Here is a 20,682-nt window from a genome sequence, read left to right on the forward strand (position 1 = left end):
ACTTTATTTATTTTTGAGACAAAGAGAGACAGAGCATGAACGGGGGAGGGTCAGAGAGAGGGAAACACAGAATCTGAAACAGGCTCCAGGCTCTGAGCACAGAGCCCAATGCGGGGCTCGAACTCACGGAGATCATGACCTGAGCCAAAGTCGGCTGCTTAACTGACTGAGCCACCCAGGTGCCCCCTGCAGTAAGTTTTTAATTTAACAAACACATTTTGGCCCCCTGCAGTGGGCTGGCTGGTGACCCCCAAACAGATATGGACATGTTCCAACACCTGGAACCTGTAAATGCAGCCATCTTTGCAAATGGGATTAAGTTAAAGGTCCTGAGATGAGAAGATCACCCTGGATTATCTTGGTGGGTCCTAAATCCAATGACAAGTGTCCTTATAAGAGACACATGGCCACAAGCCAGGGAATGCCACCAGCCATCAGAAGCTGGAAGAGGCAAGGAAGAGACTATCCCCTAAGACCCCTGAAGAGAGCAAGCCTTCCTAGATTATGAACTTCTAGCTCTTAGAACGGAGGCAACACATGTCTGTTGTTTTAAGTCACCAAGTTTGTGAAAGGGGAAGACATAAAGACTGAGTCACTCGCCAATGTCATAAAGTGTGTAAACAGGAGAGCCCAGATCTGACTTGGGTGTTGTGGCTCCAGAGATGGTGTCTGTACTGCAGTGCACCCTGTGGATGAGGGTCTGGAGGAGGGGATCCATCCTTTGTCCAGCAGACTGTGTGATGCAATCCTTGCTGCTACTAAACCAATGGGTCAGTTGTCTGACCCACACCCAGCTCCAGAGAGAAACAATTCTCCAACCAGCAGCTCGGTGTGGGAATTCCAGCAGGGAAACAAGCTATTCAGGAAACAATCTGGGAAAGAGGAGAATCGACTACAGATTGACACAGACCCATGAGGTGATGCCTACCCAACATGCACTGAGCTAGGGCTGCAGGCTCTTGCCATCAGGGCCCAGTGGTGCCATTTCCGAAGCTAGGTGCTCAGTGGCAGTGGCCTGTTTACCTATTTCCCTATTTCTTTACGGCAACAAGCTGTGATAGGGCAGCTTTAGGGTTTTCCCAGGGCATAAACCCAATGGCTGCAAAAAAACCTTCTTTTTCTTGATCTAAATCCTGAAGCCTTCTGAAAACCAAAGTTTTCCTACCTTCCTGTCATAGCAGGGCAAGAAAGCCACTGAGACACAGATGTACAGGGTACAAGAGAACAGTAGCTCCTTGAGAGAGGTGGCAGCAGACAGGAAGTATCAGAGGAAAAATAGTTGACTTCTACTTAGGCAGACAAACACTTCTCAGGAAAGGAAGGGGCATGAAGAGCAGTCAATATCCATCCAGAGGTTACTGCTGTCACGCTATACAACTCACGGTGTGGGTGCATCTAGGGCAATGCATTTAGGGAACAGATAGCGGGAGACAAGGATGTCATTCTCAGTCAGGGTCTACCATTTGCCAGGCAATGACAGTTATCTCATTGAAATTTCTGGGCTGTCAGGCAGACTGGAAGACAGAAAGAGCCCAGTTTCAAGATAAGGAAATGAAGTCTCAGAGAGACTATGTAATTTGGCCCCAAATCCCAAGAACAGAGACAGAGAAGATTCAAACTCAGGTCTGTCTGCTCCCAAGGCTCGTTCTCTTTTCCTTAACACCTACACTATCTTACCTTGATGGAGTAGCTCTCTTCTTGGAAAAGATGTTTTCTAACATAAAATTTGAAATGGGGCAGAATTTAAGAGGACTGGTAAAAGAACAGAATCAATTTCTCGAAATACAAACTCTGTCCTCTTGAAATCTAAACATTCCTGTGTTCTTTCTGGTGTCTGACAAAGCTCTTATCACTTTTAGAAGGATGACAATGTCTGAAAGTACTTTCATGACCTCTTACTAAACAGGAAGAGATCTGGCCCACATGAACGTGAAATGCACAGGAGTAGACCTTATGAAGCAAAAAAGGGTGCACTTGTATGTGTCTTCCAGGAAAAAAAAAAAAAAAATCAGGTATCTCCTTCCCTGGTAGAGAGGGAGGTGAGAGAGACAGACGACATGAGGCTTTAAGACAGCAGCATCAAAGCAAAAACTGGTGGGAGTTTGACCTACATACAAGCTCTAGAACACACACACACACACACACACACACACACACACACACACACACCCCAAAAACAGCAGGCATCCAAAGCCTGAAAAATGGAAAGGTTTGCTAAAATTAGGTTTAGCCTAGTGGAAAAATCCCTCACACTCTCTCAGGTTTATTAGCTCTTTTACTAAAGCATGATACCCAACATGCCTGGTGGAATATTTAAGGATTTTTATTTTTGGGGATGGGAGAGGCAGGTGGCAGAAGAACATGAAACTAGGAAAGGAAACTCGTGAATTTCCAATCTTGAACACATTTCATTGCTCCGTTTCTAACTGTCCACAACACATCCACTGGCTGAGTGCCCCGGAGAACGGAAATAACACAATCGGGGCCAAGTGAGGGGAAGCCCAGGCTCCTAGGGGACTCCTCCTTCTGCAGAGCTTCCGGGGGGGGGGGGGGGGGGGGGGCGGGGGCGCCTGCAACAGACATTCTTTGTTGAAGACTGGGTCCTCACTGTTCTCTTTGTAAGGGGAACCTGCTACTCCGGAAAGTGGCTCAGGATCCTTGTTATCCACGTGACGCAAGCAGGACCGAAGGCCCAGCAGATACTAAAAACTTGGCCAATGTGATGAGCCATTCCTTTCTCCTTTTTGGTGTGGGACTGGGAGTTCAGGGGGTGGGCTGGGAAGGGATGACTGGTTGGAATCCTTTCCTAAGCACCGTTTCTCACAGGTAGGGTTGTGTACGTGAGTCTAACCTGGGGGTTTAAAAGTCAAGTGACTAATGCCTTGGTGGAAATTTCCTTAAACAACCAACATTTTACTAATTCTAGTCTTATCATTAAAACATCATCTATACCATATCTGAGTTCTCATCAATTCAGACCAATTCCTATTCTGGTTTTTTAAGGCACTTCTAAAAATTCTTCTACTGTTAACCATGAGGAAACCATAAAGGTATTTAAGCCAGTGTGTCCTTTTCCTTTTCACACACAGAGGCTTCCTCAATGCAGGCAGCTCATTCCAGATCCATGAAAATTCCAGAGTGCTTCATTTACTATAAATGCCCAGGGGAAAGGAGGGCAGAGCTTACACCACACCTATGAACTATATTTTTGTCGTTTCCTTTCGACTCAACTCACTGATACGTCATGCTCCTTTAAGAATGGGCCGAGGCCTGGGGCACCGGGGTGGCTCAGCTGGTTAAGCATCCAACTTCAGCTCATGATCTCAAGGTCCATGGGTCTGAGCCCTGCATTGTGCCTGATGCTGACAGCTCAGAGCCTGGAGCCTGCTTGGATTCTGTGTCTCCCTCTCTCTCTCTGTGCCTCCCCTGCTCTGTCTGTCTCTCTCTCAAAAATTAAGAAACATTAGGGGCGCCTGGGTGGCTCAGTCGGTTGGGCATCCGACTTCAGCTCAGGTCATGATCTCGCAGTCTGTGAGTTTGAGCCCCGCGTCGGGCTCTGGGCTGATGGCTCAGAGCCTGGAGCCTGTTTCAGATTCTGTGTCTCCCTCTCTCTCTGCCCCTCCCCTGTTCATGCTCTGTCTCTCTCTGTCCCAAAAATGAATAAACGTTAAAAAAAAAAAAAAAAAAAAAAAAAAAAAAAAAAAAAAAAAAAAAAAAATTAAGAAACATTAAAAAAAAAAAAAAGAATACGCTGAAGCCCTTGGGAGTACTGACCACTTTACATTAAAAGAGACCTTCACTTGGGGCGCCTGGGTGGCTCAGTCGGTTGAGCATCCAACTTCAGCTCAGGTCATGATCTCACAGCTCGTGGGTTCGAGCCCCGCATCGGGCTCTGTGCTGACAGCTCGGAGCCTGGAGCCTGCTTTGGATTCTGTGTCTTCCTCTCTCTCTGCCCCTAAGCCACTTGCATTCTGTCTCTGTCTCTCTCAAATAAACATTAAAAAAAAAAATTTAAAAGAGACTTTCACAGGAACATGACAGGACAGTCCACTCACCACTGTTCTTCAACATAGTACTGGAAGTCCTAGCTTCGCAATCAGACAACAGAAAGTAATAAAAGCCATACAAATTGGCAAGGAAGAAGTCAAATTTTCACTCTTCACAAATGACATGATACTCTACTTGGAAAACCCAAAAGACTCCACCAAAAAACTATTAGAACTGGGGCGCATGGGTGGCTCAGTCGGTTGAGTGTCCGACTTCAGCTCAGGTCATGATCTCACAGTCCGTGAGTTCGAGCCCCGCGTCGGGCTCTGTGCTGACCGCTCAGCGCCTGGAGCCTGCTTTGGATTCTGTGTCTCCCTCTCTCTCTCTCTGCCCCTAACCCACTTGCATTCTGTCTCTCTCAAAATTAAATAAACATTAAAAAACTACTAGAACTTATACATGAATACAGCAAAATCTCAGGATATAAAATCAACATACAGAAATTGGTTGCATTTCTATACACGAATAATGAAGCAGCAGCAGGAGAAATCAAGGAATCGATCCCATTTATGACTGCACCAAAAACTGTAAGATACATAGGAATAAACCTTACCAAAGAGATAAAAGATCTGTACGCTGCAAACTATAGAACGAAACTGAAGAAATGAAAGAAATTGAAGAAGGGGCACCTGCATGGATGGCTCTGTCAGTTGAGCGTGCAACTCTTTATTTTGGCTCAGGTCATGATCTTACAGTTCGTGGGTTTGAGCCCCATATTGGCTCTGTACTATCCGCACAGAGTCTGCTTGGGATTCTCGTCTCTTCTCTCTGCTCCTCCCCTGCTCGTGCTCTCCCTCTTAAAGTAAATAAATAAATTTTTTAAAAAAGTTAAAGAAGCCACAAAGAAATAAAAAGACATTTCATGTTCATGGATCAGAAGAACAAACATTGTTAAAATGCCTCTACTACCCAAAGCAATCTACACCTTCAGTGCAATCCCTATCAAAGTAACACCAGCATTCTTCACAGAGCTAGAACAAACAATTATAAAATTTATATGGAATTAGAAAAGACCCTGAATAGCTCAAGTAATGTTGAAAAAGAAAACCAAAGCTGGAGGCATCATAATTCCAGACTTAAAGCTGTATTACAAAGCCATAATCATCACAAAGTCAGTATGGTACTGGCACACAGACACACAGATGAACAGAAAAGAGTACAGAACTCAGAAATGGACCACAGCTATATGGCCAACTAATCTTTGACAAAGCAGGAAAGAATATCCAATGAAAAAAGATGGTCTCTTCAGCAAATGATGCTGGGGAAACTGGATAGCAACATGCAGAAAAATGAAATTGGCACACTCTCTTAGACCATACCAAAAAAAAAAAAAAAAAAGGATGAAAGACCTAAATGTGAGACAGGAAACCATCAAAATCGTAACCTCTTTGACTTTAGCCACGGCAATTTCTTACTAGACATGTCTGTGGAGGCAAGGGAAACAAAAGCAAAAATGAACTACTGGGACCTCATCAAGATAAAAAGCTTCTGCACAGTGAAGGAAACAATCAACAAGACTAAAAGGCAACTGATGGAATGGGAGAAGATATTTGCAAATGACATATTAGATGAAGGGTTAATATCCAAAAATCTATAAAGAACTTATCAAACTCAACAACCAAAAAACAAATAATCCAGTGAAGAAATGGGCAGAAGACGTGAATAGACACTTTTCCAAAGAAGACATCCAGATGGAAAACAGATACATGAAAAGATGCTCAACATCACTCACCATCAGGGAAATACAAATCAAAACCACGATGAGATAGCACCACACATCTGTCCTAATAGCTAAAAGTAACAACTCAGGAAACAACAGATGTTGGTGAGGATGCAGAAAGAGGAGAACCCTCTTGCACCGTTGGTGGGAGTGCAAACTAGTGGCAATGTAATCTGGAAAACAGTATGGAGGTTCCTCAAAAAATTAAAAAATAATAGAACTTCCCTATGACCCAGCAATTGCTCTACTAGGTATTTATCCAAAGTATAAAAAAATGCTGATTTGAAAGGGTACATGCACCCCAATGTTTATAGCAGTGCTATCAACAATAGCCAAATTATGGAAGGAGCCCAAATGTCCATCGACTGATGAATGGACAGGCATAGGCGCACACACACACACACACACACACACACACACACACACACACACACACACGGAATATTACTCGGCAATCAAAAAGAATGAAATCTTGCCATTTGCAACAATGTGGATGGAACTAGAGTGTATTACGCTAGGCGAAAGAGGTCAAAGACAAATATGATTTCACTCGTATATGGAATCTGAGAAACAAAACAGATGAACATAGGGGAAGGGAAGGAAAAATAAGATAAAAATGGAGAGAGAGGCAAACCTTAAGAGACTCTTACATACAGAGGAGAAACCGAGGGTTGCTGGAGGGAAGTGGGTGAGAGGATGGGCTAGATGGGTGATGGGCATCAGGGAGAGCACCTGTTGGGATGAGCATTGGGTGTTACATGTAAGTGATGAATCATTGGGTTCTACTCCTGAAGTGAGTATTACACTGTATGTTAACGAACTTCAATTTAAATAAATAAGTTAAAAAAAAAAATAAAGGAGATCCACACAGTCAGAGGTGCCCTCTTGGCTCAGGTAAGTAGCACAATCAAGAACACCTCAGGAAGCAGCAGTCACTACCCAGGCCACTCTCCTGGTTCCCCATGTGCTGTCACTATACCCTGGTCAAAGGATACTATGTACCTGCTCAAAAACTTGTTGCTATCATGACTGTTCAACTTGTGCCATCTGGGATTGTAGTTTCACAGGGAGTACTAGTAAGGCTTTAATTTAGAAATCTCTTCATGAAATCACAGTTTTCCAATTTAAATGAAAAGATGAAATGCAGTGGTGTGTATTTTATCAGATTAGCAAAACCTAAAGGATGTACAAAGATGGCTGGGGCCACCTCCAGCTTCCATTTGCCCACTGTACACCAGAAACACACTACTACAGATACTTCCTTTGCCTTTTTGTTTGGTAGGGAACAGACCAACTTGGGACCCTCTGTCAGAAACAGGAACAAAACACACACACAGCTGGAGCTCCTAAGTTATTTCCAAATAATTAAGATCCAAGGAAGAGCAAGGACAGCATGAAGACAGTACTTTCTTTCTATACAAAATTCTAAGGATCTGAATGAATTAAGGGGTAGTAGAGGAAAACTTCAGAGGTTCAAACTAAATGCAATATATGCAGGTATGGGTTTATACCAGCCACTTTGGGGACCAGGCCCATGCATCTGACAGCCTGGCAGATTCATGAGACTGAGCCACTATTTTTACGGGCTCTACCACTGACAGACAGTTTTGCGGAGAAAAGATTATGAGGGATTTATCTCCATAATTATACCAACTCTAAGTCAGAAGGTTGGACAAATTAACCACCCAGTGATAAATCTGTCTTGACCTTTTCACCACTTCTCCAACCTTGCTGGTTTTTCAGAGGCTGATTTCCCCTTCCTTCAGACTGTAAATTCTGGCCAAATACTAAAAGCTAGCCAACTGACTGACCTGGATAATTATCCTCAGCTCCTAAAATAAATGCTGTGGCGTGTAAACTTTTCTAGAACTTGGGAAACAATAGTTGGAAGGACCGAGCTCAGAGTTAACTGACACCTGTAGCAAATCAGACTGAAGCTGAACTTCACCTAAAACACTACCCACTTCCTTACCTGCCCTGTTTTGAAGGCCCCTTTAGCGGATTGCTAGTATATGGTGTACCAGACTCACCTGTTACAACCAGCTTTTTCTGAACTGGTGATATGAAGGCAACTTTTAACTAGTGGGTTCAATTTATTGTTCTTAATTTTACTCTTGAACACACTTGGTTTAATTTTACATTTGAACTCCAGAACACTCCCACAACACAATTATGTTGAGCTGTTACAACTCTCTCACACACTGCTAGCGTGTAAACTGGCAGAACCGTTTTGGAACACTACTGGCAGCATCTACTAATATGAACATACACATATCCTATGACCCATTCTAGGTACTCTGGGGCACACACAACAGAAATGTATACCTATGTTTATCATATGTTCAGAGCAACACTTACCATCTGTAAGAACGAACACCAGACAGAAGCAAAACTCACTGTGTGATTCCCTCTAGATAATACTCACAACCAGCCCAACTAGTCTGTGCTGGTAGGAATCAGGACAGTTGTTGGTCCTGGAGGAAAGAAGACTGAGAGGAGTATCATGGGGGCTTCCGGGTATTGGTCACACAGGCATATTCTCTTTGTTAAAACTCACTAAATACTCATGATTTGTACCTTTTTCTTCATAGGTACATTCTATTTCAATAAAAAATTGTAAGAAAAAAGATGATCTCATGACAGATTTTTAAAAAACCAGTCTCCACATACATGCAATGATCCTTTTCTTTAAAATTCACTGAAGAAAAGCTTATTTCTGTGAGAAAGTAAAAAGAGAAAACGCCCTATTTCTATTCTAAAGGCTATTTTTATGAACTCTAGTTCCTTTGGCATGGTCTCCCGAAGAGAAATAGCTGTATCTGAATCTGCTGTAAGCCCCCTCTTAGTGCTGTCACGGGGCAGCATCGTGGGGTCACTCTGGAATCAGATGGAGCCCAGCACAAATCCCGGCTCCACCATGCAAGGTCACGTGGTCCTCACCATGCATGCACAGTTCCTGAACTGTGAAGTGAGCGAAAACAATACAGGTGACAGGCCTTGCATGCAAACATTTGTCCTCACCAGGGCGTGAATTTAGGGAAGAAGGCAGCATCTCTCTTCCCATCTTTTATGAGCTAGACGCAGATGTTAGAGCCCTTTAGGAGTCCTCGGTGAACAGTTACTGCGGATGATGCCACTTAACACCAGCCAGAATCGAGACCAAGTAGCCACAGTGAACTTTTAACCCAGTAGCTTTAGGAACAAAATTTTAAAAATAACTATTGTTTCTAAAAAATCACTTTGTGGTCTTCATTCTGTTAAGCATTTGTATCTTCTGAAAGTTTAACTTTGAAGAAAATTAGATCTCATACAGAGAATTTAAGATCTGCTCAAGCAGACAGAAAGACTGAGGGAGAAGGATCCTATGTTGTGAGCAGGGCAGACCCCAAAGACTACATCCACAAATATCATGTAGATCAAGTGGCAAGTCTGATGGTGGGTTATAAATTCCACAGGGAACGTTTAAGAATCGTGTGTGTGAAATGAAGGCCTCCCAACTGAAGTCAACCTAGCCCCAGTCTGGGGTAAAGCCAATAAAAACTAATACCTAAAACATGTTTTGGGTTGTGAATTAAAAGATCCATGTTGATAATACAAGTTGCGAGATCATAGTTTTTTTCAGTCATGGCTTCCTCAGGCAAACATGCCTGGTTATTTCCGTGAGCAGATTTAGAAAATTTGTCATCTGAGGAAGTCAGGCTGTTATTAGTCATGTTGGGACCTTCTTTGGCTTCCAAGGGTCACTTTCCGTTACCTTAGTTCATTTCTACATGCTTTGGCCAAAGAATTTGCATCCCACCCCAAGAAGCACAAGCCTGGGCTCTGCTAGACACCTGGCCCGCTGCTGTAGGGTAATTACGAAAACCCTCCAGGACGACTGTTACTTGAGCAAAGTGACATACGGCACACACCCATATGCACTGCTCTCCGCAGAGGGAAGAAATGTTGGGGGAGGAGGGAGCACGAAGAAAAGCTGAAATTAAAGGTACATTTTAGGTTTTCAAGATGTGGGTAGGTAGTTTTGGGTAGGTAAGTTTAAAAGGACTGTGAGATCAACTTTCAAGGTGGTCAAAAGGTGGCAAGTAGTTGCCAACTTGAAAGGGCTCCCGTCAGCTAAAGACAGAACAATCTGAGCATCAACAAGAATAATGTCCATAATAGATTAAAACACATAAAATACACAAAAATATGTAAATTCACAATACTAAAAACATATACACACAACAGGGGGGGAAAAACCCCTTATTGTCACCTTTGGTGCAGGCGGCAGTGGTTAGTAACTCATTATCCATGTAACCGATAAAGAGAAAAGATGAAGAATTTACTCAGTCTTTCCTGTAAGGACTCATTTTCAGGATAACTAAATGATTGACCACAAAAAAATTTTTTTTAAGTTAAAGAATCACTGCTAATAAATGAAGAAGACATAGAAATAAATGCAGAAGGAATAATCAACTTAGACATCTCACCATTTTGCAACACCTGATGGTTTAAATAGCGGATCTACAAAGCAATTCTCAAAGGCAGGTAAAATCTTTGGTGAAGTCTGATGGGGAATGCATCGACCAGCCTAACAACACCAGAACTACTAACCAACCCTACTGTCACCAAGAGAGACAACCAAAATTACAGTAAAACTGCCAGCTCCCAAAAAGTGAACCTGAACCTGGTAAAACATTCAGAGCAAGCCTCTGGATTACGGGAGAGGTGTTGAGAGAGAAGTGGGGAGAAGAACATACAAAACGGCACTACGCACCTAAAGGGGACATGCAGGCACGGTCAAAACCCTAGTTTCTTCAATACTTGAATGACATTTGAAAAAAAAAAAGGAGGAGAGGTGAACTGTTACCACATTAAAACAGTTTTAAGAGAACAAATACAATGTGTGGACCTTATTTGAACCCTGATTCCAACAAATGAAGCATCCAAAGACATTCAGCTAATGGTACTAAGAGTTATGGTTACTTTCACCGGGTGTCATGATAGTTATGTTAAAGAGTAAGATTTCCATTGGTTAGAGATACATTCTGAAGTCTATTTCTTGCCCCAAAGCGAGGAGAAACAGATAAAATATTGATAACGGAGGCTGTACAACAGCTATGCAGGGAGGATTATTATACTATTCTCTCTACTTTTGTCTATGATAGAAGATTCCTATAACAAAAAGTTTAAAATGGCACAAAAGGTGATGGGTATTGAAGCTGGGTCATAAGAATTCATGGCACTATGCTTTTTGTGTGTGTCTATCTTTAGTTAGACTTGTAAGTTTAACCTGTAAGTTAAAAAAAAAAAATGTAGATAATCCAAGGATGAATTTTTAAGGAACTATGGGATCTGTCGGCCACTAAGAGACTGACCAAGGAAAGGCATCACATCAGGAACAGAACATGGCAGGCATTATGTGGTGGTGGCTATACAACCAGATTTCATTTGCCTACCATGACCCGGATGACAATGAACATGCCAGTCACAGTTCACGTCTTGAAAGGTTAGCTCCTTTCATGCTATGCCACAGGGATGACCCAGTCTTGTCTGTGAGCAGAGTGTGCCTCTCACCTGGCTGGGGTGGATGAGGTGGTGGCATCTGGTGGTGCATGAGAGGGTAGGGAGGAGGCTGCTGATGAGGCATCATGCCGGGGTGCCCCGCTGCTCCGAGTGGTGCCAGGCCAGGTCCTCCTGAGTGCTGGTGTGCCTGCTGAGGGTTCTGCCCATGCTGCTGCTGTTCCATTTGCTGTCGGGCTCGCAATTCAGCGTATTTCAGCTGTTCCATGTGGAAGTTCTGGCGTTCAGTAAGCAACTGCTGCCTCTGTTGTTCTAACTGTTAAGAAAAAGAAAGGAAAGAGAAATGACACCATGAGAGGTTCTCAGGAATGGATGACACATAGGATACCTACCTGATGCCTGAATTCCCTATACCGCATCACAGTACATAGCCACCTCACCTCCTGCACCATCTACAGTGAGAAAAGGCATTATTTCTTGAGTAGCAGATTTCCACTTGGACACTTGTTAACAAGATCAAGGTCTTTGTGTTATGTACAAGGTCTGCCTTTCTTTACAACCTTCACCCAGTGAGGTTAACTGTTCTCTGGGCCCACCCAGTATACATGTAATCCTTTGTTTGGCAGGCCTTCAGATAATGTAAAAATAGTTTCCATGACTGCTTTAATATTCTCCAGGTAAAACAAGCCTCTCCTGTCCTTTTAACAGTCCCCTCACCTGCTAAAATTTCAAGTCCACACAACTTTCCCAGGTGCTCTCTTCTGGACATGATCTTTTGGTTACTATTTTTTTTTTTTTTTAACGTTTTATTTATTTTTGAGAAAAAGAGAGACAGAGCATGAGTAGGGGAAGAGGCAGAGATAGAGGGAGACACAAAACCCAAAGCAGGCTTCAGGCTCTGGGCTGTCAGCACAGAGCCTGACACGGGCCTCAAACTCACTAGCCGTGAGACCACGACCCGAGCCAAAGTCGAATGCTCAACTGCCAGAGCAGCCCAGATGCTCCTGGTTACTATTTTAGAACATGACACAGAGTTAAATCCTCTGGATAGTGGATGTGGCCTTAGCTGCAAATATACACACTTTTCTCTGTGGAGCTTTGACAGTGCCACTGCAAATCTTAGCTTTCAAGTACCCAAAATTATACTGGGTGACACATTCACAGAATATCTCAGATGCCTAAATAAAGATGTGCATGAATCTTGGTTTAAAGAATGTAAGCATTTCAATACTCAAGATAATCTTTCTGGGACCCAAGTTAAAATAAAGAGAAATAAGCAATTATACATGCCAGGAAATCCAGAAACCATATGCCTGACAGTAGTTCAGAGGATGAAGCACACCTCATATGCTATCAAAATTGATTTGATTCAGGCCTGAAAAAGAAAATCAACTTGAACATGAAAAAAAATAAAAATCCAGATTTCTCGAAGAAGTGTAAAGATTTTAAGGAGGGTTAACGGATCTATTTCCTTCCAATAATGTTCGATCCCACCATTTTCAATGTTAAGACGTGAGTCACTGGGAGACTTTTGAGCTTTTTCTAACACAGCAGCCATAAGCCACAAATGGCTCCTGAGCACTTGAAATGTGGCTAATCTGAAGTGTTATGTGTTGTAAATATCAAACACACTGAAGTCCGAGGTCTTAGTATGGAAAGCAATTGATTTTTCATGCTGATTACATATTCAAATAATATTTTGTATGTACTAGATGAAATAAACATAATTTCACCTTTTATTAATGTGGCTACTAGAAAATTTTAAACGACATATATGGTTCACACTGTATTTGTGTTGGATAGCACTATTCCAAGGCATTTAATAGATTAAAAATATGTAACATTTTAGCTTTCAGTTCTGCAAATAAATACTGTATACTGTCATTAGGAAAAAGGGGTTGGAATACGCATGAGAATTAGCTTAAGAATATGGGCTGTTAGCAGAGAGCTGCCTGAGGAGAAGACCATGTGGCCCCAAGCGAGAAGTATTACTGGTCATCAGGAGTAGTAACTAGGGAGTGTCCATGGACAGATGGGGTGCAGGAGGACAGGCCACAGGTACAGGGTGAAGAGAACAGGCATGACCAGATGAGGGGGAAGAAAAATGGGAGAGAATAGACGGTAAAGCCTATGTCCCACTGGTTAGCTGGCTTGCAGAGAGTCTCCCTAGGGAGAAGATCTTCTGAACTAAAATAATCTTGTGAGTGGTTGAGGGCTATCAGGAGGGAGTGTGGCAGGGAGCCAACACGCTAGCCTCATTTTCTAGGAAGGGTGACCTGAAGAGGCTAAAGCCTGGTCCAGTCCGCCTCCTCCCTGTTTGCCTAACAAGCAGGGAATTCCAAGCTGTAAAAACCAAGAGTCCTCTGGAAGTCCAGCTCTGCAAGAAGAGAACATGTAATCAAGGAGTAAAAGGCAGTCTGATAAAAAAGGGATCTAGAAATTCCGGCTATAGGCCCTAGGATTTGTTTTCTCCTAACCATTCCTTCTAGGAAATTTAGGACTTTGCCAAGGTTAGACATAAGAGGTTGCCAGAAAAGGACCTCTATCTATGTTCTGGTCGAGCCACTAATGGTCTGGATGGCTTGGCTGAAGTCCTGCAGTTATGTAAAAACTACAGAATTTAGGTCAAGATCTGCTTTATAAAGAAGCTAAACTGTTACTACAAGAGATTTTGTGTCTCTGAAGGGAAATTTTGGTCCCTGTGTTGCCTATCTCACTGGTTTTCTTTTTAAACTAAGCCAGTCCTTCTTTGAGAGCTGACCTTAGTCTCAAGGTATTAACCTCGGAAAGAAAAACTTGCCCCATTTTCCGTATCTACAACGGTTACTAACCTTAATTATACTAATTTTTCCAGAGCTTCACTTGTCATTTCAAAACATGGAAGGTAATTAAAAGAAAGTAATTAGAAGAATTAAAATAGATTAAGTGATTAAACACACACGTGCACACACAAGCACACACACCCCTGAAAGAGAACCCAGCTTAAACTAAAGCTCCAGTGTGGGCTGAACAGGTCCTCTGGGGTGAGAGAAACGTCCGGACAGAGAGCTACCAACTTGGCTCCCAGAGGGCTGTCTCTGCTCTGCGGCATACGGAGCACAGCTCATGGACACATCGTGGCTTCATCACGCAGAAGAAATAAGTACCTCCTCGTTGTGGGTACTTTGCTGTTACTCAATTGGACTAAAGACTGAATTCACTTTTTGGCAATCCGAAACAATGTAAATGGCAGTTTTTGAGGAGAGTTAGACAGCACAGAGCAAATTTTAAATGCATGCAGCCAGTGATTCTACATCTGGGAATCTATTCTATAAAACTATGTATGTGTGCCTACCAAGGACAGTAATTAAAGTTCTGGTTTTTGTTTGTTTGTCTGTCTTAAAGTTTATTTATTTATTTTGAGAGAGAGACAGTATGAGCAGAGAGAGAATCTCAAGCAGGCACCGTGCCATCAGGACAGAGCCCAATGCGGGGCTTGAACCCACGAACTGTGAGATCATGACCTGGACTGAAATCAAGAGTTGGGACGCTTAACTGACTGAGCCACCCAGCACCCCATAATGTACAACTGTCTGCGATACGCGTAATTAAAAAAAAAAAAAAAGAAGCTACAATATTTATTACATAATCCCAATTATATTACAAAAAAAACTTTGTGTTCATGTGCACACACTTTATATACACACTGAAAATGTTACAGAGAACACCGAACAAATTAAGTGATTATTCCTAGAAATGAAATTGAGGGTAAGAGAGACTTTTTAATTCATTTCTTTCTTTACTGAAAGTTTTTTCATCACAAATATTTTTGTTAAAAAACAAACCACTAAAATAAAAAAATAAAAAACCAAAACAGTAAAAGCAGCCAAATTACATGTTACAGATAGCTTGATTTTCTCCTCTATTTTCCATTTCCTAGGACTATGGATAAAGTCCCAACAGCTAGTAAACAGAATGTTAATGAATCTGTCCATTTTCTTTCGTGGCTCCAATCTGGCTGTAGGGAACCCCACACAGTAGCCCTGCTCTGAAGACACACGCTCCTCCTCCACATTCAAACTCTGCCCTCCTCTCCCCCTTCACTCCTACACTGTGTATACAGAAAACAGCCAATTCCAAGCGGAATCTGAACACAGCAGAGCACTCTTCTGCACCCAGACACCAAACGCAGACACAGCTGCAAAGTGCAGCAGCCAAAGCTCACACAAAGCTCTTCTCCCAACTTCACATGCACACAGTGGGGAGGAAGGGGGGAGGGGGGGGGGAGCGTAAAGCCCATCTACACTGCCCAGAACGGCAATATCAGCTGAGACCTAAAACCTCTCACTACTTGGGCTCAGAACTAAGTAAATAATCATGCCTTCCTTTGAAACGTTTGGGGTCAGTAACCAGACATCCACTAACGAAAAACCAAGTCCAAGACAGACATATTCATTCCTTCTTACACCCGTGGAAAAGAGAACTCCACCATTGCGTTCTGCTGCCTCCATGTGTGTCTCTGGAGGCGAGACACAAAGGGGCAGCCGGCACTTCATTATGACAGGTCTTCGGTCTTGCTGCCCTGTGTCTGCCTCTTGTTTTCTGATTCAGAACAAAACCTACACAACTGAGTACAACTTTCTTCATCTCAAATAAAACTACCCGTAACATAATGGTGCATGTCTAACAACCGATTCAATTACATGGCCGGCTGTGTAGAGATGCATTAGTCCAAATTTGCAGAAAACAAAGTTACATACACTTCTCCTGGGGCAGGATAAAATTCACTTTCTGGCTTTTTGTTCTTTCTTCCTTAATTTGTCACCAAGTACAACAAACTTTCCTAAATCTACATCCTATGTGTGATGATGTCCTATTAGCGAAACCTTTAACATTTATCCATAACTTGACCATTTCTCTTCACATTCATGGCCACTGCCTTGCTCTAAGCCATCATCATCTCATGTGGATTATTTTAACAATCTCTTCACCAGTCTCCCCTTTTCGAACCTTCCCACTTTGTTAATTTACTCTCCACAACAGAGCAGGTACACTGATCCCTGCTAAACTGTAAGGAAGATCATGCCAGCCCCCTGCATTTATTCCATATTTTTATGGAATGCATAAAATAGGCTCTACAGTTATTCCACACTTTAATCAGAGGAAAACAAAAGGCCTCTGGATGGCTTACAGGGATTTCTGTGATTATGTCACCATATCCCTGACTTTATCCTGTCACCTCCTCCTCATTTATGCTCTAGCCCACGCACCTACTCCTTAGTTCCAAACATGCTCTTGCCTGAGAGCCTCTGCGCAATATGTAGGCCTTAGCAGCACATGCCTGTCAGTTTCTGAATAAGGCCTACTCAGATGACACCACTTAAAAGTGAAATCTCTCCTCTTTCCCTGCCTTTTCCCTGCTCACTTTTTGTCACAAATAAACTTAGAAATTAAGAGAAAAAAAAAGTGAAATGTCTATTTTGCCCCTCCCCCATCGCCTCTATCTAGCCTGTAACATACAGCTATATGTATATATACACACACAGCACAGAACATCTTCTAACACCCTTCGTTAATTATTTCAAACTCTACCAAGGCAAAGAGTTTGGTTGGGTTTTGTTCACCACTGCATCCCCAGTACCATACACATGCCTAGAACAAAGTAAGTGCTCAATAAATACCTGTTGAATGAACAAATGACCTTAATCCAATACCTATGTGGCAAAAGCCATCAACTCTGGGCAGGAGGACTCTTCAGTTTCCTCTGTAATCATGCCCTTCTCTCCACATTCTGGATTTAGGTCTTTTTTATAGCTAAGTCTCTCCTTCACTAGGAAAGTTTCCTTGATAATCTCAGCCAACCATGGCCTCCTCCTCTCTGGATTTCCATCCTTGCAATAAGCGGTGTCTCTGTGTCTAGCAAGACACCCTCTAACTTCCTTGAGGACTGGGTCTGGGATTCCCACAACGTCCCTCTTTTCTGAAGGTATTCAATTTCTATATCTAGCCAAATGACCTGCAGAAACTCAGAAAGCATTTAGTCCACTAGATCAGCTCAAAGATCCATTCTCACTGGCCTCACATTATTAGTTTTTAATCCAAATGGGAACCAGGCTTTAGACAGGGCCCATGCTCCCAAGTCTCCCCAGGTGGCCCTAGTCCTCAACAAAGCCCCTGTCTGAAACCTGCTCTCCTGACTCATGTGTGCTGTTCTCCCGGCATGAAGGCCGCTTAGGTGGGCAGATCCTCTGAGTTGTGAACCCAGCACCAGCTCAGCCTCCTCACCTCAACTAGAGTCAACATTTGTGATCACATCATTTCCTTGACGGACTCTGCACATTTCATAACTGCCTTCCTCCAATATTAGCATTCATGAGACAGCTGCAACAATATCTACCGAACTCTAATTATAGCTATATGCATAGTTTCTATAAAAGATGTACAACTTTTATATCTTTGTCCTTAATTACTAAATACTTAAAGACTCAAGAGCACTGATTTTAAGTCATTAGAGAAAAAAAGTTCCTATCTGATTCTTAAAGCCTAAGAACAGATTTTTGAAATCCATTGCTATATAAAAAAACCACATGTTTAATGAAAACAAAGTACATCCTGGGACTACCGCTTATAGAGAAAGAGGAGCAGAAATGCATCTTAAAGTGACACGATGCAATGTGGTACGGAGAGGAGCACCAGGCAGTGAGCTCAAGGCTCTGGTCCTAGCTGACCTGGACCTTCCAGTGTCAACTGTCTTGAGCCATAATAGAGAGATGATAAAACCTTGCACATCTCAGAGTCTTTTGGTTAAAATGAGATGAGAATAACTCTTTTCCTTATAGATATAAAGTGCTAGATGAAAACACAGAACTGAACAAACACAGGTTTGACACTTGGCTCTGTCATTACGAACTGTTTGGAGGAACATAATATCCCCTACGCCCAAGTCTCTTGGTCTGTAAGAAGAGTTACCAAAAATTGGCCTTACATTCCCATCTAGCATTACTGGTGGATACTTGTCCAGGGATATTCAAATCAATCAGTATTTTCTGCTAATGGCTTCCTCATACGGTTTTTGAGAGATTAAATGAGAAAATCTATATAAAGTGGTTTAGCACAGTGATTTGTCAAATATGTGTTTAGAAAGCTAACAAAGGCTTACAAATATTTGGATCTAATATACAGTAACTGGGTACTGGTGTACCTAAAGAAAAGGAGGTACATCAACATTTACTGGACACCTACTGCGTGCTCAGACACTGCACCAGACACACGCCACGCTCCTCTCATCTGATGCTCGCCACAGTCCTGTGTGGAAATCACAGGTAGAAAAGTAGCCATGGCTTTGCTTGCCCACAGGGAAGGACAGGATAGCAGTGCTTGCTGTAGAAGAGGTTGTCTTCACTGTGCAGGACATGAATGGGAGACATTTTGAATTTCATTGGACTCCCTGGTTCTGAGACGAGCCTCCAAGTTGGCCTCAACATTCCTACTTCCTAGTGTTTACACCTCCCCCCGTCCCGAGCCCTGTCTACCCCTCAACCAGAGTTGGTATGTGTAACAGAGAGAACACAGCAGAAGCGAAGGGATGGGACTTCCATGTTTAGGTTACAAAAGACAGTGTGGCTTCCATTCTGGGCGCTCTTTCATGTTCTTGTTCTTTGTAGTCACTTACTCTGGAGAAGCCCCTTCATGAATAGAAAAGTACACGTGGCAGGAGCTGAAGTTCTTGCCAACAACCATGGAGTCAGTTGGGAAGTGTGAGCTCTGGCCCTGCGGAAACTCAGGAAGTCCACAACCTCATAGGGTCCCAGCCTGAGCTACCCAGCCAAGCTGCCTACCTCCCAACTCTCAGAAACCACGTTAAGACTTGGTTTTCTGTTTTCAGTCATAAGCTCTGGGGTCATTTTCCACACAGCAATAAATAACACAGCTGTGTTACTGACACTGAGTGGCAATGATTAGGGACTGTCCCACACTAAGAATTTTCCTGCTCCAAATGCTGATTGAGAGAAGGACAACCACAAAGATTTTCAGCACAACAACCCTGTGTGGTGGAGAGAGTCAGCAGAAATGCAGTCCCAACGTTTTCAGTTCTGTTGTTTTATTCAGAGACTAGCCTAAAATGTTTTATATGCTCTGATTAGAATTTAATAGCAAAGACAAGACTCAAGTAAGAAAAATACAGTGCAATGTAATTTGAGACAATAATTATTACAAATCCACAGACAAGGGGAGTTCTGAAGGTCCAAGAGAAGTGCAGCCATTATAGTGGGCCAGTGGGTGTCTGAGAATCAGTGGCGAGAACTGGAAAGGGGCAGAGGGCAGTTCTAATCTAGGTGACAATTTCACTGGGGGTTTAAAAGAATGGGGGATCCCCAGGTACAACCTCTGAAAGAAAGTGACTTAGAGCTGAGAAAAGAGCACCCTGACAATCTGGACAATGTTCTGTAAGTGCCCAGTCATGCCAATCTTCCAGGCTGATACATCAGTTCTGTTTTATGAAGGACAGAAAGGCATCTGGTTGTCAGTGGGAACGACCCAATCATCATGGAGATCCTGCATGTGCCAATAATCCACTATGTTATAACCCCCTGTTACCCTAAGGCCACTAAAAAAAATCCATAAATGACAAAAAGACAGCTTATGAGGGTAAGATAAACACAAATAGTCATTCCCCACAGCTCCAGCTCACCTCAGAGAAGTATTCTCTGCCACCCTCTTGCTCTCCCCATGTTCCAGGTCTGCCTCCTCTCTGCCCTCACTGGGGCACTGAACACACTGTATCATCATTGGTTTTCTTGAGTTCCTCCCCCATTAAACCAAAGGGCAGCTTTCCACTTCTCCAGCTTCCAACACTGATGCTGGTGTACAGTCATTCAATATTTGCTGACACCTGGGCCTATGATGTGCCAACTCTGTGTTTACCAAGACACTCGATCAATTCTCTCAAAGGGCATATACTCTGGAATGGGAGACGGACACACGAATCAGCAACTACCACACAGTGTAAGTGCTCTATCAGGCTGCCACGACAGCAGATGGGGTGGGCAAGTCACCCATAGGGGCAGTGCTGAGGGATGCAGAAGTGGGGATCAGGGCCTTGCTGGCAGAGGAGCACAATGCACACGGGGGCACAGAGAACAAGGCCATGAGGGCAGCCTGCATGTGGTGTGGTGTGGCTAGTACCCAGAGGGTGACAGAGGTGAGACCAGGGTGGCCAGCAGCTCCTAGGGAAGGAGAGGGCCGATGATGTGAGAGATGCTTACAGGTCAGGAAACTGGGGGTGGGTATGGGAGGGGGTGGGTAAGAGAATTACCGAAGCAGCCTCTCCATCCTTCAGGGTCAGAAAACCTGCTGATCTCAGGACAAAATGAAAATGGTCTGTTTTGTAATAGTTACTGGAATGAGGAATTTGCCAGAGGATGCGACTAGGC

The 20,682-nt window shown here is 43.1% G+C and overlaps 1 protein-coding gene across 4 annotated transcripts in view; it reads right to left on the reverse strand.

Moving 5' to 3' along the window:
• The window catches only part of SMARCC1 (SWI/SNF related, matrix associated, actin dependent regulator of chromatin subfamily c member 1), a 202,983-nt gene that overhangs the window by 10,282 nt on the left and 172,019 nt on the right, over positions 1-20,682 (reverse strand). For all 4 annotated transcript variants that reach the window (XM_042929205.1, XM_042929204.1, XM_042929203.1 and 1 more), the window contains exon 26: positions 11,324-11,585. In XM_042929205.1, the coding sequence (XP_042785139.1) occupies positions 11,324-11,585 (262 nt within the window). The remainder of the gene's footprint in view (positions 1-11,323; positions 11,586-20,682) is intronic.

Source organism: Panthera leo, chromosome A2, assembly GCF_018350215.1.
Source record: "Panthera leo isolate Ple1 chromosome A2, P.leo_Ple1_pat1.1, whole genome shotgun sequence".
NCBI classification, from domain to species: Eukaryota; Metazoa; Chordata; class Mammalia; order Carnivora; family Felidae; genus Panthera; species Panthera leo.